This window comes from Rattus rattus, chromosome 17 (genome assembly GCF_011064425.1).
Source record: "Rattus rattus isolate New Zealand chromosome 17, Rrattus_CSIRO_v1, whole genome shotgun sequence".
In the NCBI taxonomy this organism is placed as follows: Eukaryota; Metazoa; Chordata; class Mammalia; order Rodentia; family Muridae; genus Rattus; species Rattus rattus.
The window spans coordinates 25,336,958-25,354,181 of NC_046170.1; the positions used below are offsets into that span (position 1 = coordinate 25,336,958).

Genomic DNA, 17,224 nt, shown 5'->3' on the forward strand with positions numbered 1-17,224 from the left:
CGCGAAGGCGGAGCGAGCTGTGGGCGCCCCTTACGGGTGCGGGAGCCGGAGGGGAGCGCAGGAGGTGGGGCCCAGCGGGGCGGGGCGGCGGAGCGGAGGGAGGGGCAGGCGCCGGCCGCGGCGACAGCGGCAGCTGCAGCGCGAGCAGGCCCGGCAACGCCGAGAGTACGGACAGCGCGAGGTCCTTGCAGCCCAGCGCAGCCATGTGAGTGTCCGCGCCGTTTCCGAAGGCCGTGGCGGGGAGAAGGGGTGGGCGGTGGATCCCGTGCTTCCTGCACCCGCGCCGCCCATCGGCTCCCGGACCTGCGACCGGGTCTCGCCTCACCCGGTTCTCCCGACCCGGATCGCGCTGTGTCTTTTTTCCCCCACCCCCACCTCCACCCCGGGCGCGGAGAACGCAGCTTCGCCCCACAAAAGCCGCCGCCTCCGGCTCTGCCGCGCCCGCCGCCGCCTCCTCTTCGGCGGCCTGGCCGACACGACCGTGCCCCGGGGCTGCACTGTGGGCAGGCCGGAGGGCGAGCCTGAGACGTTTATCTGGGCCTGAGATTGGCCTTATCCCCGAGCCTGCGGTGCGACAGGAGGCTGATCTGGGAATGAGAATGGGGCGACAGGGTGCAGGAGACCTCCTAGATGAGCTAGCTAGTCTTCCTGGCCCTGGTTGACCTAAGCTGCTTTGGGGCCAGGCTCGAGGTGACTGAACTTGCCCGAGGCCACACTCTCCACCCAAACCAAAGCTGAGGCTGGAGAAGGTCGTATTGGTGGCGGTCGACAGACCCTGTCCCTGGAAATGGAAGCTGCTATGGGGACTCAGCAAACAGAACTAAGCATCCTGTAGAACTGGTTTGGGGAAGGGGTTGTTCACCAGGGCTAGAACCCCGACTAACAGCTTCAGCACCCTCTGTCCTATCCCGAGTTAAGTCTGTGACCTCTCCTACCGGCCCTTCCAAATTAGTTCTTATGTGTGTGCAGGCTGGTCTCTCGTGTGTAAAATCTAATACAATAATAACGGTGCCCTGACCACCATCTATGTGGCTGCGTGTGTCTTGGATCTGCACATTCAGCTGACATGCAGTCTTCTGAGGAGGTGTATGACCATCTGGCAGATGTGCATACTGGGCCAGAGAGGTTAGCAACCTTTTCAAGGTCACACAGCTGGGTTGGGGAGAAGAATTCACCATCCACCTCTCTAGTTTTGACAGTGTGGGTGGGGAGGGGGGAAACGGTAATACACAGAACTACAGCTGGACAAGGACTGCCATGGTTTCCTCGTCTACCTCCCACACGGTCCTGGGCCCTGTGGGCAGCAGAGCGAGTTGAGCTGTCCCGGGACTTGGGTTTGGGTGGGAGGGAAGGGAGAACACAAGGCATTGGACTAGGATCTCGCCTAGGTGGAAAACCAGGCGAGGAGAGTGAGAGTGAGTCAGAGCGTTCCCAATCCGCCACCGCTGGAACTCGCGTCCTAGCCAGACCTAGCCGGGGGAGGCTCTTCAGCTCCCAGAACGCGGCGGGACAGGGAATGTGACCAGCTGACCAGGGAGGAGGCTGGCAGGAAGTGAGGCCACTAAGCAGTCTCCACCCGGTTCCGGGGTGGGGTGGGGGTCTTAGGCCATAGCTGGCCCCCCTCCCCTCTTCAGTGGCAGTTCTGGTTGGCGGCTGCCAGATGACGTCAGCAGCTAGGTTTGGGGAGTTGCCATGGAGACAGGGACAGGCTTTTGCGCGCGACCCCCTTCTCCCTTGCAGCTACCCTTTTGCCTGGGTTATTTATAGCTTCTGTTTACCTCAGTCTACTGTAGCCCTACAGCTGAGACGGGCTGGACCCAGAGACTCGTGGAGAGGCTCTAGCTAGTGTGACTGATCATTTCGCTAGATTGACAGTACTGTCGGTCCTACTTTCTGTCTCATGCTGGTGTTATTTATTGTCCTGACACACAGGAACTATTGGAAGTCTATGGAAACTGGGTTTGTGCAGGCAATTAAGATTCCATTCGCTGTTGAGCTGCACGCCTCATAACCTTTAGGACTTGGATTCTTTCTCATGTCCAGAACTCACCTGAGTTGGCAGGAGCTGAGACTTCTGTTTCTTAGCAACCAGCATCCACCAGTTGAGATAGTTCCTCTCCCTTAGCTCCAGGTAGGTGTGAGGATGTGGGCAGGGGTGTTAACCCTTTCCATCCTCACCAACACGGGAGAGTCTGCTTCTCCCAGAAGTGACCAGTCAGATGTACATTCTCCATAGCTATTTAATGGCAATGGGGTGAGGTGGTGGTGGTTGGTATTACCAACAGTCACCTGTCATGATTCCTGACTATAGAGGTTAAATGGCAGCAGAGATGCTGCCAGGGAAAGAAAATGAAAGGAACAATCAGAATCCCAGGACACCTCGATCCTGTCTCTGTCCAAGGGAGCAGGCCTGCTCCACAAAGTGGGAAGACTCTTTATTTTTTTAAGAATTATTTATTTAATAATATATGACTACGCTGTCACTCCCTTAGGGCACACCGGAAGAGGGCATCAGATCCCATTACAGATGGCCGTGAGCCACCATATGGTTGCTGGGAATTGAACTCAGGACCTCTGGAAGAACAGTCAGTTCTGAGCCATCTCTTCCGCCCCCTAGTGGGAAGAATCTTAAGTTAGATAGGGAAATCTGGTAGACCCAGATTTGTGTCCCATCATCTACCCACCCTTCTAGCAGGTCAGGATTCTGTTTCAAAGACTGAGCAGCCTAGCTCCCCTCCTCTCAGATGCTTAGGTGATGGTGGAGGGCCCAGGAAATTAGAGTAGTGGGCAAGCAGGTAGGTTCCAGGACCCAGAAGGTATAGACTGGTGGGAAGATAGACCCTGGAGAACTACAACTAGCTATGTGGCCTTGAGGATCAGAGAGAGGAAGCTATAGAGGCGCCAAAAAGGGGGAACCAACCCAGGGCAGGCTTCCTGGAAGAAGTTCTTGGGGGACAGAAAAAAATGGGAGGGAGTTAAGCAAGCTAAGAGCAGAGAGAAGAGGAGGCTGGGATGTAGCTGAGTTGTAGAGTGCTTGCCTAAGGTCCTTAGTTTGAACCTAGCAAAGCACACACACACACACACACACACACACACACACACACACACACACTCAGTTTCTCACTAGTGGAAAGTGGGTATAGGAGGAGTGGGTTTTGCTGCTCAGATGCTAAGAACTTGAGTGTGGCAGGAGAGGGTCACAGTTGCTAGAGAAGAGGACAGGGGCCTGGGACAGAAGCATATTTATTCTTATGGGCAGTAGGTAGCTGTGAATTTTCCATAAGAGTCTGTATAAGATTTAGAGTCTTAGATCAGAAAGTCTCAGCTTGAATCTGGGCCCTGCCACTTGCTAGCTGTGTAGTCTTGGGTAAATTAATATCATCAGCAATAGCAGCTAATACTTGTATACTCACGTACTTCTCCCTCCCCTAAACACTCCCTGTAGATGGAGGCATCTCAGGGCATGCTTCCAGCAATAGTTGTGGTTATTATCCTCATTAGATCTGAAGTCCAAAAGCTTAAGAGTCTTGCCCAAGGTCACATAGAGCCAGGTGACCTCATCCGTGAAGCAGGGTTAATAAGGCTCACCTACGTAGGTTTTCTTGCTGGAATTAAATGATCTTTGTTCAGCATAATGCCTGACACACAGTAAACATTTTAAAAAGGATGTTTTTTGTTCGTTTGTTTGTTTTTTTTTTTTAATTGTTGGTGAATAAAGAATGGTTGATTGCAGGATAAAGGGGAGACAGTGAGCATACTGGGAGGCTACTCTATGAAGCTAGGGTACAGCTGGTAATAGCTTGGACCTGATGTGAAGTGTGAAGATGTGGATTCCAGAGAACACTGTGTGTGTGTGTGTGTGTGTGTGTGTGTGTGTGTGTGTGTGTGTGTGTGTAAGCACTTTACCACTGAACTATACACCCAGACTTTAAAATATATATATTAAAATTATATGTATATAATTTTACTCTTTGTGATAGACTCTTAGTAAGTTAGCCGGGCTGGCCTTGTACCATCAGTCCTGGATCTAGAGACATCTAAAAGCTTGATCAGCCAAGAGTGGGTGACTGAGTGGAGGTGAGGTGCAACTCATAGCAGCAAGGAAGATGACTCCCAGTTTCTGTTTTGAACAACTAGACATGTAGACAACAGGACTGTCATGGAGTGGTTAAGATTGGAAACGTGGTCAGTCCAGTGACCTCAAACCCAGTTCATCTTCCTTTACAGGCCACTACACACTGTCAGTTAGTTTGTGGGGAGACATCTGGGAGACAGTTGGATAAGCAGGCCTAATACTTACAAGGGTGGTTTGGTCGAGGATAGATAAGGCTGCTGACAGAGAGGTACCCAGCTCAAGGACCGAAACAATCAAGTCCACATGGGGATAAAGACAAAAACAGGTCCTCTGTGGGGGCTGGGGGGGAAATGTGTGGCTAAAGAGGCAGGTAGAAAAACAGAAGTATGTTGCTTCTTGAAATTCAAGAGAAGGAAGGGCTTAAGGAAGAGGAAGGGAACCACCAAGTTGAATACTTTATTGAGATCAAGCAGGATAAGGACTAGACATTAGATATTGGGTTGATTCAGGAACAGAGAGGTCATTGTTGATCTTGTCAAGACTAGCCACAGGAGGGGTGGGTGCAAAAAGCCAGCCAGCCTGGGGACAGGAGCAGGTGGGTGTGGCTAGGAAGTGGAAGTAGACATTCTTCCAGAAACTCGACTCAGAAGGAGCAGTGCAGGGGGTGAGGAATGGGGAGAGCCAGACACAGAACACACGGGGGTGGGGGGGTAGTGGTGGTTCTTTTTTATAGTTACTCATTTACTCTGTGTGTCTGTCTGTCTGTCTTGCTAGGATTGAATCCAAAGCTTTGAGCATACTAAGCATATACTTTACCATTGCACTAAATTCGAGACTACCTGTATTTACTTAAATCCTACTGTATAATGTGCTCTAATGTGTGCAGAAAATAGGCAGACACTGTGGCAGCAAGATTGTTTGAGCCTAAGAATTTTGAGGTTAGCTTGGGGAATATAACTAAGACCCTATCACTCCTAGACAGAGACACAGACACACACATAGACACATACACACACATACACACACATACACACACACACACACACACACACACACACACACACACACACACAGAGGTCTGCCTGAATGTACATCATGAAACATTTTGTAATGGAACACACCTGTCTATGATCAGGAAGTAGAACCTTGCTAACACTTCAGAAGACCCCTTTTGCCTACTTCCAGTTACAGCCTAAGAATAAACCACTGTCTAACTTAGAACCACATTGTTGTAATAAAACACCATGAGCAAAAACAACCTGGAGAAGAAAGGTTTATTTCATCTTATATTTCCAGGTAACAGTTAATCACTGAAGAGAGCTGGGGCGGAACTCAGGCAGGGCAGGAACCTGGAAGCAGGAACTGAAACAGAAGCCGCGGAAGAATGCTGCTTACTGGCTTGCTTCCCATGGCTTGCTCAGTTTGCTTTCTTTCTTTCTTTTTTTTTTTTAAAGATTTATTTATTTATTTTATGTATATGAGCACACTGTAGCTGTCTTCAGACACACCAGAAGAGGGCATCGGATTCCATTACAGATGGTTGTGAGCCACCATGTGGTTGCTGGGAATTGAACTCAGGACCTCTGGAAGAGCAGTCAATGCTCTTAACCATTGAGCCATCTCTCCAGCCCTCAGTTTGCTTTCTTATACATCTCAGGTAGCATGCCCAGAGGTAGCACCACTCCCCAGTTGGGCTCTCCCACATCCATCATTAATCAAGAATAACTAGAAAACCAGTTGTGGTGGCACCTGCCTTTAATCCCAGCACTCAGGAGGCTGAGGCAGACAGAGTCTGCCTGGTCTACATAGCAAGTTTCAGGCCAGCCAATCAAAGCTAAACAGCTAGATCCTGTCTCAAAAAACCCAACCAAACAAAACAACAACAACAACAACAAAAGGCTTCTTGCCTACAGGCCAACTTAATGGAGATATTTTCTCCAGTAAGATTCTCTTCCCAAATATGTCTAGGCTGTGTCAAGTTAGAAGAAACCAACTAGGATAATTACTAATCTAACCTCTTCCAACATAAATTAGTTTTGTGTGCTTTTTGTTCTGTTTTTGTCCTAGTTTTTTGAGTCAGGGTCTCATGTAGCCTAGGATAGCCTTGTAGCCTAGGCTAGCCATGAACTTCTGATCCTTCTGCCTCTGCCTTCTGAGCAATGAGATAACAGGGATGGGCCAACATGCCCAAACACTTTCACACTTGTTTTTGAAAATCATTTTCAAGGGAATAGTGTCTCCTTACTTGTATATTGTGTCTGTCACATGTTAATATACCTGTAAGGTTCTCCCATACCATGGCATGTATTTTGTTTATTTTTCATACTTTTAATCACATGGTGATTCTGTTATTATCAATGGGCATTTGGATAGTTTTCAGTTTTAATGTGAGAGTGACTTGAATTTACTGGTGAGTTGAATAGAAAGTCAGAGGCATCCATCTTTTCTGAGAAGGGAAAAAAAGACTAGAGCCATACAGGACAGTTTCTCAGGTAGGAAGTGAGAACCATCTGTGGTTGAGGATTGCACTGTGAGTCTATGATTCCAGCCAGGCTGCTGTGCCAAGACCTCTGGGCTCGATCCAGGCTGAGTGTAGGAGCTGCAAGGATAGGGAGGTGGTTTGCCAGGATTGGTTTCTGCTAGGGAAGACAGAAGTGCAGAACGCTGGGGATGCTAACAGCAGGCAAGAGACAGAAGGCTGGCTGTGATTGTAGGCTGGGAAGAGGATGTGCAGAGAAGGTAGGGGAAGGAAGGTGGGAGGGAGCTGGAAGAGAAGGCAAGCAGAGGCGGACAGTGATCTGTGTGCACAGTGGTGTCTGTGAAATTCTGGGCTGTATCTCCAGTGATTAGCATGTGTTTGTCATTCAGTGGGGAGCTGAATAAATGAGTTGTGGGCCCAGGGGACCAGTGGTCTCAGGTACCAAGCAGACGTAGTAGTGGTAATGGAGAGATCACAGACAGTGAGGCTGTGGTTTAGGAAAAGGGCATTCTAGAGCCAGTGATTAGGCTATGGTGTTGGGTAGGGGGTGGGGGGTGAAGGGTGGGTAAAGGGTTCGGTAGGCAGGTCACAGGAACACACAGCTCATGCTGGATGTTCACGTAAGAGATCAAGAAAGCCAGTACAAGGGGATTCAGGACTTGAGGGGGGGAGCCATGGGTAGAAGAAACCAGGCTGGGTAGTAGGACGTGATCCCTTTCCTTTGCCCAAGAGAAAGAAAAGACACAGATGCAAGGGGGCTTTGGGGATAGCCTCTTCCCTTCATCTCCTCTCAGCTTCTTCAGAATCCTTATGATCCAGTGTCATCCACTGGTACAACTTCTGCTCTCAATCCTACTTTCTTCTTTCTTCCTTCTTTCTTCCTTCACACCTATAGAACCCAGTCACTCTGTGTTGAATCTCTTCTCAGCAGCCACATTTTATTGATGTTTTGCCTGTATACATCTGTGTGAGGGTGTCATATCCCCTGGAATTGGAGTTACAGACAGTTGTGAGCTGCCATGTGGGTGCTGGGAATTGAACCTGGATCCTCTGGAAGAGAAGCCAGCACTCTTAACCGGTGGGCCATCTCTCCAGTCTCTTGGACACCTTTCTATTACAGTCTCCCATAGTTCTCTTCATTTTGTCCTTCCATATTTATTCTGGTGTTCAACTCCCTTCACAGGCGTCCCTAGTCACAAACCCTGTGTCGGCCCGTTACGGAGGGAAGTCCCTAGTAACCCCTTGCAGAGGCTAAGGAGGCTGAGGTTCGCTGCCCCCCTAGTCCGGGAGACCAGTCCCGCCCCATCCCGGCGGGCTGAGTCAGGAGGCAGGAACTGGGCGGGCGGGAGGCGTCGAGAGCAGCCAGAAACCTGGGCCAGAGCCGCTGGCAGTGAGCTTGGAGCCCAACTGGGCTGGTACCAAAAAGCCCCGGGCCAGCGGGGCACAGTGGGTGACCGTGAGTCGGGGGCCGTCCGGAACTTACTATGAACTCCAAAAAGAGAGGTAGGACTTGGCTTGGAGCTTCGAGGGCTCCAGAGATGGTCACAAGAGATGTAGACGGGATTCTGGGGGCTTAGAGTGAGTGTTTCGTTGGGAATAGGTTGGGGTGGGGGTTTAGCCGTGGACTCCTTCCCTCCAAGGGCAGGGAAGAACCGTGAGTTCATGACTCAGTTTCCAAGTCAGGTTTATAGAAAAGTGGAGGAGGCGGGGCACTTCATTCTCGGCACCCCCAATCCCGGGAATCCCCGGGCTCCCTCCCACCCGGGAGGACGCTGGCGTCCGGGCGCCTGCGAGTCTGCCGTGAGTTGGGGGCAGTGTTTACACTGGGCAGTGGGTTATACGAGCCAAACCTGCACCAGCCTGGCCTCTCAGCTCTACTGAGATCCGAACACGTGCCCCGCCCCATGACCTCCCACGGCTTCCCGGGGTGGTGGTACCCCTCGTTCCACAGGGGTGGGGAGGCGGTCAGGGGAAGGGCTGGGGATGCCGCCCCGCCCCCGGGTAAACAGGCGCTTCCGCACATTCTTTGCGCGTCCCGCCCCTTTCCTGCTCCTTCCCAGCTGGAGGAGGGTCCGCACGAGACCCCCCCCTTCCTCCCCGCGACAGGCGGAGCCCGCACCTCCGCAGGAAGTAGGGGCCGGCAGAGGCCACGCTGAGTCCGAGGCCGAGTCTCCTGCCTCTGCCCTGTCATTAGCGCGGGGCCAATGAGGCTGAGACTGCCAAGACTGGAACCCACTGGGGCAGCTGTACCTGGCGACCAGGGAGGGCTTGCCCCAGCCCTGGGACCCAGTCACGGGAAGGGTGCCTCAGAGACCCGATTGGTGCTGGACACACACCCCCGCCACCCCCAGGGAGCCCCGCGCGAACTCATTCCATGATGTCCCTGTCGGTGCGGCCGCAGCGCCGCCTGCTCAGCGCCCGGGTCAGTAGGAGCCAGTCCTTCGCAGGCGTCCTCGGCAGCCACGAGCGCGGGCCCAGGTACGCGACAAGGGTATTAATGGGGTTGAGAGAGTTAGATGGGGTTGGACTAGGGTAGTGAGAGGGTTTGGGGGATTCTTGCTGACCCCTTTCTAAAGGCGCTTTCTTCTTCAGGAGCTTCACGGTCTTCAGCCCACCAGGGCCTCAACGGAAGCCTTTAGTGCTCTCCCGAGTGTCAAGGATGTTTTCTGTGGCCCACCCAGCCCCCAAGGTGCCACAGCCTGAGAGGCTGGACCTGGTATATGCTGCTCTTAAGCGGGGACTGACGTAAGCAATCCCCTCTTTTATTCAGTGTCCCAAGATTCCACATAGGTTTCTCTCTGCAAGTTTGAATCTTCCCTAGCCTTGCACCCTGCCGAATCGAGAGGCTGGATAAGTTGACTTGTCATTTGTCTCCCCCAGGGCCTACTTGGAAGTGCATCAGCAAGAGCAGGAGAAGCTCCAGCGCCAGATAAAGGAATCCAAGAGGAATTCCCGCCTAGTGAGTAATGACAGGAGATGCCCTGGACTGATGCCCCTTGTCTCTATAGTGAGGGGCTGGGCAAAACCACCTTGTATGATACTGTGTTCAGGGGTGAGCTAGTAGGTGTTTCTATCCTAACTTCTTTGGAGTGTACCTTCTGTTTAAGACCCAGTATCTTACAAGCTTCCAGTGGGAGAGTTCAGGTCTTACCCAGCACAGCAAGAGATTATATTTCAGTGCACAGGAGAGGGCCAGGGTGCTTCCTTCTTCCTGGGAAGAGGACTGTCAAAGAAGGGAACATGTCTGTTGAATACTGAAGAATAGCTGGCTAGGCAGTTACCTTCCTGGGCTCCTCCTCATGCTTTCTAAGTATCTGTTCTTATTTCCCTCTGTAGGGATTCCTGTATGACTTGGATAAGGTAAGTGTTTGCATGTAGAATAGTGTTGGAAGGGAGTTGGCTAGGAGAGAGTCCTGAGATACACTCTTTCTGACTCATTTTTCTCTTAGCAAGTCAAGTCCATTGAACGTTTTCTTCGACGACTGGAATTCCATGCCAGTAAGGTACATGTGCAGCATGGATGCAGAGTGGGCATTGGGAGGAGATCATGGAGGGAAGGTCCACCGTGGACAACCTCTGTGGTTCTCAGTGGTGAGTCCCCTCCTGCTACCCTACTGTAACCTTTCCAGATTGATGAGCTGTATGAAGCATACTGTGTCCAGCGGCGTCTCAGGGATGGTGCCTACAACATGGTTCGTGCTTATAGCACTGGGTCCCCAGGGAGTCGAGAGGCCCGAGACAGCCTGGCTGAGGCCACTCGAGGCCATCGAGAGTATACAGAGGTGAGAGATGAGGGCCACTGGGGCAGAGCCACAAGGTGTGGGCTGGTGTGAGATTAGTTCCTCATTCCCTCACATTCTTACCCCCCCCACCTCTTCCCAGAGCATGTGTCTTCTGGAGAATGAGCTGGAGGCACAGCTGGGCGAGTTTCATCTCCGGATGAAAGGTACTGATTTGTAGAGGCAGAAGAGAGGCAGGGGTGGGTATGCGTAAGGTCCTCAGCATGGCTTATCTTTTCCTTTTGTGCCCAGGGCTGGCTGGGTTCGCCAGGCTGTGTGTGGGCGATCAATACGAGGTATGAGGCTGTGCATGAGGAAAGCTGGGATGGAAGGGTTACCATCCCAAGAGCTGCTTCATCCTGTCTGTTTCCCCAGATCTGCATGAAATACGGCCGTCAGCGCTGGAAGTTACGAGGCCGAATAGAGAGTAGTGGAAAGCAAGTGTGGGACAGTGAAGAGACCGTCTTTCTTCCTCTGCTCACAGAATTCCTGTCTATCAAGGTAACTTCTCTGACCAGATCCATAAGACAGCTTACTCCTGTGAACCCTGTTATCCTGTGGATTCCTTGTGTCATTCTCTCATTCCTGTAGTCCCTTTATAGCTCTATGTCCATGTAGATGTGACTGCATGACCTCTTTAACTCCCATAGCCCTCTTTTTGTAGGCCTTGAAAACAACTTATACCTCATGACTTTGGTACTGAGACCTTATGATATTCTGACCTTTGGATACTTAGTCTCCTGAGTCTGTGAACCTATAATATCAGTGACCATACCTACTTGGACTTACACGATACTCTTGCTCCCAGATTGCCTCTATGACCTTATGGTCCCTAGAGCTCTCATCCTCAAGTAACCTGCATGTCCTCATGACCCTGTGACTGTCTTATAACCTCTATGCAAATTCAGATTTCTGAATGTCCAGAAGCCCCTACACCCGTGTGACCTCTCCATGCACTCTTGGCTACAGGTGACAGAATTAAAAGGACTGGCTAACCATGTAGTCGTGGGCAGTGTCTCCTGTGAGACCAAGGACCTGTTTGCCGCCCTGCCCCAGGTTGTGGCTGTGGATATCAATGATCTCGGCACTATCAAGCTCAGCCTGGAAGTCATATGGAGGTCGGTAGGACTGAAGGGCTTAGGGCATGGCAAGGGAAGGCTTTGGAGTAACTAACATCCTCTTCCTTTCACAGTCCCTTTGACAAGGATGACCAGCCTTCAGCTGCTTCTACAGTCAACAAAGCTTCCACAGTCACCAAGCGGTTTTCCACATATAGCCAGAGTCCACCAGATACACCCTCACTTCGGGAGCAGGCTTTTTATGTGAGTCAAAGTGCAGGCCCCAGATCTTACCATCTCCCTGGGTCTTTTTGGTGGGACCCTGAAGTCTTCTTTCTCTCTTAGAACATGTTACGGCGGCAGGAGGAGTTAGAGAATGGGACAGCATGGTCCCTGTCATCCGAATCTTCTGATGATTCATCCAGCCCGCAGCTCTCAGGCACTGCTCGATACTCATCAACTCCCAAGCCTCTGGTGCAACAGCCTGAGCCCCTGCCTGTCCAAGTTACCTTCCGAAGGCCAGAGAGCCTCTCCTCTGGTTCCATGGATGAAGAGCCACCTGTGACCCCAGCCCTGGTCAATGGGCATGCCCCTTACAGTCGGACTCTCAGCCACATCAGTGAGGCCAGCGTGGATGCTGCCTTGACTGAGGCCATGGAAGCTGTGGACTTAAAATGCCCAGCCCCAGGGCCTAGCCCACTTGTATATCCAGAGTCCACCCATGTGGAGCATGTCAGTAGTGTTCCTCCTGTTGCAGACAATGGCCGTTCTGCCCCAAGTCCTGCCCTAAGTACAGCTGGCCCTGCCCCCACATTTATAGACCCTGCCTCATCTACACAGCTAGACTTAGTTCACAAAGCCACAGACTCTGGCTCTTCTGAGTTGCCAAGCATCACACATACTGTGGCAAGCTCTACATATAGTGCTGTGAGCCCGATCAACAGTGTTCCAGGCCTAATTTCCACCACTGTAGGTTCTACCCACAAACCCATGCCCTCTCCCCTCACTACTACAGGCTCTATCCCCAGTGCCACAGACTCAATCCAGACTACCACAAGCCCAACCCGCACTACTGTAAGCCCTACACATAGCACTCCAAGTCCCACCCATACCACTGTAAGTCCCAGCAATGCTGCTCCAAGCCCCAGCAATGCTACTCCAAGCCTCAGCCACAGTACCACTAGTCCTACTCAAAAAGCCACGATGTCAACTCATACCACTAGTGCTGTGGGCCCAGTCCAGACCACTACAAGTCCCATTTCTACAACTGTAAGCCCCTCCCCTTCTGTAGACACGGCTATAATCTCCAGTTCCTCTGCAGTACCCTCTGTCACAGGCCCTGAAGCACGGCCCTGTAGTCACCCAACCTCTACTCCCTACACTAAAGCAGACCCCACAGCAGCCTGCACCTCTTCTCCAAGTCTTGCTTCCTCTGGTCCAAAACCCCTCACAAGCCCTGCCCCAGACTCCCTAGAACAAATCCTTAAGAGCCCAAGTTCCTCTCCGTCATCCATAGTCCCTGAACCCCAACGTTCAGAACTTAGCCTGGCCTCGGTTGCTCAAGCCCCAGTCCCTGAAGCCACTGGAGGAGCTGGGGACAGAAGGCTCGAAGAGGCTCTCGGGACCCTAATGGCTGCCCTGGATGATTATCGAGGTCAGTTCCCTGAGCTCCACGGCCTGGAGCAGGAGGTGACTCGGCTGGAGAGTCTGCTCATGGTAAGGAGGCTAGGCTGGGCTGGGCTGGGCTGGGCTGGGCTGTGCTGAGCTGTGCTGAGCTGAGGCCGTGCTGAGCTGAGGCCCACAGGGACAGTTGCCAACCAGTGGCTGTAGCCCTGATTCTCCTTACAATCCCAGCAGAGGCAAGGCCTGACTCGAAGCCGGGCCTCCAGTCTTAGCATCACCGTGGAGCATGCCCTGGAGAGCTTCAGCTTCCTCAATGATGATGAAGATGAAGACAATGACAGTCCTGGGGACAGGTGAGGCGGCCAGGCAAGGCAAGACTGGGAACCTGGTGGGGCAGGGAGAGATGAAGGGGAAGAGGTAGAGCAAGGTAAGGCAGAGGAGAAGCAGGTGGGTTGGGAGAGAGAGGAGAACTGGTCAGGTAGGGCCAGGTAGAATACATGAGGATGGGCTTGTGCCAGTCAGTGTAGCTATTGTTTTCCTTGTATACCTCATGTATGTTTGATGCCCATGTTACCAACTCTATCTGTCCCGGTGTTTGTGGCTACCCTGCTCATCTCAGCAATGTCCGCCTGCCCTGCACATCCCCATCAGCTTGTGAGCCTCCTGCCTCTCTTCTTTCCCTTGACCTCACCTTGGACCTACCCTGTGAAGGAGCCCCTTCAGTGCCTCTCCATGTACCCCGAGTCCCCCAGCATCAGCCCCCTCCATCAAGACCCCGACTCTCCCGGAGGCCCCGGCTGCCCAGCTCTCATTCCTGGAATAGATTTTACCGATTCAGAATTGAAAGTCGCACCCGATCCCTCCTCCATTTACGACTTCCTAGGTTCCAGTCCCAATCCCTGCGTCCCTCACAACCCACGTTTTACAGACCATCCCGCCTGCAATCTTACTGCTGCCCATCTCGGGCCCAGCAGCCCCTTTGGTAGACTGACTGTAAAGATCCATGTTACTCATTGCTGGTTACCGCCTTGTTCTCCATTAACTTACCTATTGTCTGTGTCTTCTTCGTATTGTTCTTCCATTCAGGGTGAGAGGAGCTTAATAAAAATAAACTCTGGTGACCAGGTGATGTGTGCTCTTGGGGGGCGAGGTTGATTCCATTCTTTTTTTCTCTCAGGCCCACAAGCAGCCCAGAGGTTGTGGCTGAGGAAAGACTAGACTCATCAAATGCCCAGTGTCTAAGCACAGGGTGTTCAGCCCTGGATGCTACCTTGGTCCAGCACCTGTACCACTGCAGCCGCCTCCTGCTGGTGAGGGGATAATATCCCCCCCTCATCCCACCCCTTGACTCCTGAACACTTACCCCAAGGAGCCCTGCATTCCAATCCAACCTTCTAAACCTCTCAGTTCTATATTGCAATGCCCCAGGGTCCTGGCATTTGGTGCCTGTCAAATGTAATACCTCTTATACTACTCCTACTTCAGCCTCTACCAATGCATGCTGGGATCTGTACTCCCCGACCCCATCCTCCCCAACCCTTGCCATGAAGCCTAAATTACTTGGCATCACTTGTCCTCTAGAAACTGGGCACATTTGGGCCCCTGCGCTGCCAGGAGGCATGGGCCCTGGAACGGCTGCTGAGGGAAGCTCGCGTGCTCCAGGAAGTGTGTGAGCACAGCAAGCTGTGGGGAAATGCTGCCACATCTGCCCAGGAAGGTAAAGGCCTCTTGGGCCTGGGCTTTGATGTATATCTGGTGTTCATGCCTAACCTACTTCTGCTCCTCCTGCCTGGTTTGCTCCGTTGCTGATGGTTTTTCTCATCCTTCACAGTGGTACAGTTCTCTGCCTCTCGGCCCGGTTTCCTGACCTTTTGGGACCAGTGTACAGAGGGACTCAACCCCTTCCTCTGCCCTGTGGAGCAGGTGCTCCTCACTTTCTGCAGCCAGTATGGGGCCCGTCTTTCCCTGCGCCAGCCAGGCTTAGCCGAGGCTGGTGAGTGAGTGGGCTGCCTGCTTACTTGCCCCTTCCTTCCATCTCAGCTCCCTTAGGGAGGTCCTCATTAGCCCACACCGACTGACTGAAGAGAATGCTTGTCCTCTGAGTGTAGACAAGGAGTCCCTAGGCATGAACTAGAATGGGGTGTTCTCCGACCCCTTAGAAGCCTGGGTCTGTTCCAGCTCAGGCTGTGGTACTGTTTTTTGCAGTGTGTGTGAAGTTCCTGGAAGATGCTCTGGGGCAGAAGCTGCCCAGGAGGCCCCACTCAGGCCCCGGGGAGCAGCTCACCATCTTCCAATTCTGGAGTTATGTAGAAGCCTTGGACAGCCCCTCCATGGAAGCCTATGTGACCGAGACCGCAGAGGAGGGTGAGGCAGTGGCCCTGGCCACGGGATTCTGGTCTCATGGGTGGTCCTGAGGGTGTGAATGCTGAGATGATGAGAACAAAGCACCCCTCCCCCACTACTTTTAGTGTTACTGGTACAGAACCTGAACTCGGATGACCAGGCAGTTGTGCTGAAGGCTCTAAGGTTAGCCCCAGAGGGGCGCCTGAGGAAGGATGGGCTTCGGGCTCTTAGCTCCCTGCTGGTCCACGGCAATAGCAAAGTCATGGCTGCTGTCAGCACCCAGCTTCGGAGCCTGTCACTTGGTCCTGTCTTCCGGGAAAGGGTGAGTTTGGCAGGATTTTCCTGTAGGTAAGGTTAGGATTGAGGGCTCCCAGTGTCTAAATCTGCTGTTCCACCGTCTCCAGGCTCTTCTGTGCTTCCTGGACCAGCTTGAGGATGAGGATGTGCAGACTCGAGTGGCCGGGTGCCTGGCTTTGGGCTGTATCAAGGTGATTCCCTGCCAACCTGCTTAACACTTTCCCTCCAGGGCTATTTCTACTTGTTATACTGAACCTGTCTCAATGCCTCAATAGGCTCCTGAGGGCATTGAGCCCCTGGTGTACTTGTGTCAGACAGACACAGAAGCTGTGAGGGAAGCTGCCCGGCAGAGCCTCCAGCAGTGTGGTAAGACTGGGAAGTGGGAGACACAGGTTAAGGGGATTTGGGATCTGGCTACTGGGTGTGGGATGAGGTAATGCCAGGGAAGGGAAGGCCCAGAGGATGCCAGGGCCACTCTTGACCCTTATCTTTTTGTACATAACAGGGGAAGAAGGACAGTCTGCTCATCGCCAGCTAGAGGAGTCCCTGGATGCCCTGCCCTGCCTCTTTGGGCCCAGCAGCATGGCCAGCACAGCATTCTGAACTCTGATTGCCAGCTCCCAGTGCTCCTTCCCTCATTTTCAGGGCTCACTAGGCACTGGCAGGGAGGGTGAGGGCTGGTTCCAGTCACCTCTCCCCACAAATTCCTATCAATGAAAATCTAATATATTCTTCTGTTATCACTGGGGTTGGTAGAATGCCTGAAATGAAGTGCCTCCCAGCCGGTTCTGCATAGCCACAAACAGTGTCAGGGGCCTGACCATTTGGTCAGCTTGCTCTGCCTCACCACATCCCTTGGTTTTGTATTTTATTTACAGAGTTTTACAGATAATAAAAAAGCAAAATGTGTTTCCTACGTGGCTTGGTGCACGCCCGAGCCTCTGCTCCAACACCTTCTGGTGTGCTCTTCCTGGTACTGTTGTGTCCACACCCCAGCTGCGACAACTGCATTAGCATTTGCCCTGGAAATCCTGGTGGAAGAAAGCCCAGAGTCCAGGGTTGGGCTTGGAGAAGAGACACGGAAGGGAACTAGTACTGAGCCTGGGAACAGGCTGAGCCTGGGAACAGGCTGAGCCTGGGAACTGTAGGAATGGATCTAAACTGCAGCTGGCCCAGAGAAGGCCCTAAATATTCTAGCTCTCCTGTGGCTAGAGAGCAAAGAGAAAGCCAGCAAGGAGCGCCTGAGCGGTGGCCACCAGGGGGCAGCAGAACTGTATCAATGGTGACAGGCTTCTATATGAACCCTTTTGCCAAGACAGCTAGCTTTCTTCAGGCAGTGGACCTCAAGGAGCAACTTTAGGTTGTGGGGAGAGGGGTGAAATCTTTGGTGAAGGGAGGAGTCTGAACCTGGGAGATGGGAGACCCGGATGGCTGCCCTGTGAACCAAGACAGCCAGGTTTTCCCTCCCTGAGGCAACTCCTTTCCTGTAATAATAAACCTGTGAACTCTGTGTCTCCTCCAACAGCCAGCAGACCTTTGTTGAGGGAGTAGGACTCCCAAGAGAGGGCTT

General features: G+C 52.5%; 2 protein-coding genes across 3 annotated transcripts; one reads left to right on the forward strand and one right to left on the reverse strand.

Moving 5' to 3' along the window:
• The window catches only part of Agrp (agouti related neuropeptide), a 72,427-nt gene that overhangs the window by 39,273 nt on the left and 15,930 nt on the right, over positions 1-17,224 (reverse strand).
• Ripor1 (RHO family interacting cell polarization regulator 1) lies at positions 105-16,606 on the forward strand. Of its 3 annotated transcripts, none has more exons than XM_032887936.1 (22): positions 105-205; positions 8,906-9,032; positions 9,147-9,299; positions 9,435-9,513; positions 9,891-9,914; positions 10,004-10,057; positions 10,184-10,336; positions 10,437-10,500; positions 10,586-10,629; positions 10,709-10,834; positions 11,303-11,451; positions 11,526-11,655; positions 11,737-13,107; positions 13,246-13,367; positions 14,192-14,324; positions 14,596-14,731; positions 14,846-15,007; positions 15,220-15,378; positions 15,483-15,679; positions 15,762-15,845; positions 15,930-16,020; positions 16,160-16,606. In XM_032887936.1, exons 2-22 carry the CDS (start codon positions 8,929-8,931, stop codon positions 16,255-16,257), a joined length of 3,633 nt encoding a protein of 1,210 aa, XP_032743827.1. In that variant the 5' UTR covers positions 105-205; positions 8,906-8,928; the 3' UTR covers positions 16,258-16,606. The 3 variants fall into 3 exon arrangements, with proteins under 3 accessions (XP_032743827.1, XP_032743828.1, XP_032743826.1); XM_032887937.1 differs by lacking the exon at positions 105-205 and adding an exon at positions 7,587-8,057; XM_032887935.1 differs by lacking the exons at positions 105-205; positions 8,906-9,032; positions 9,147-9,299; ... (3 more) ...; positions 10,184-10,336; positions 10,437-10,500 and having other exon boundaries at positions 10,544-10,834; positions 13,249-13,367.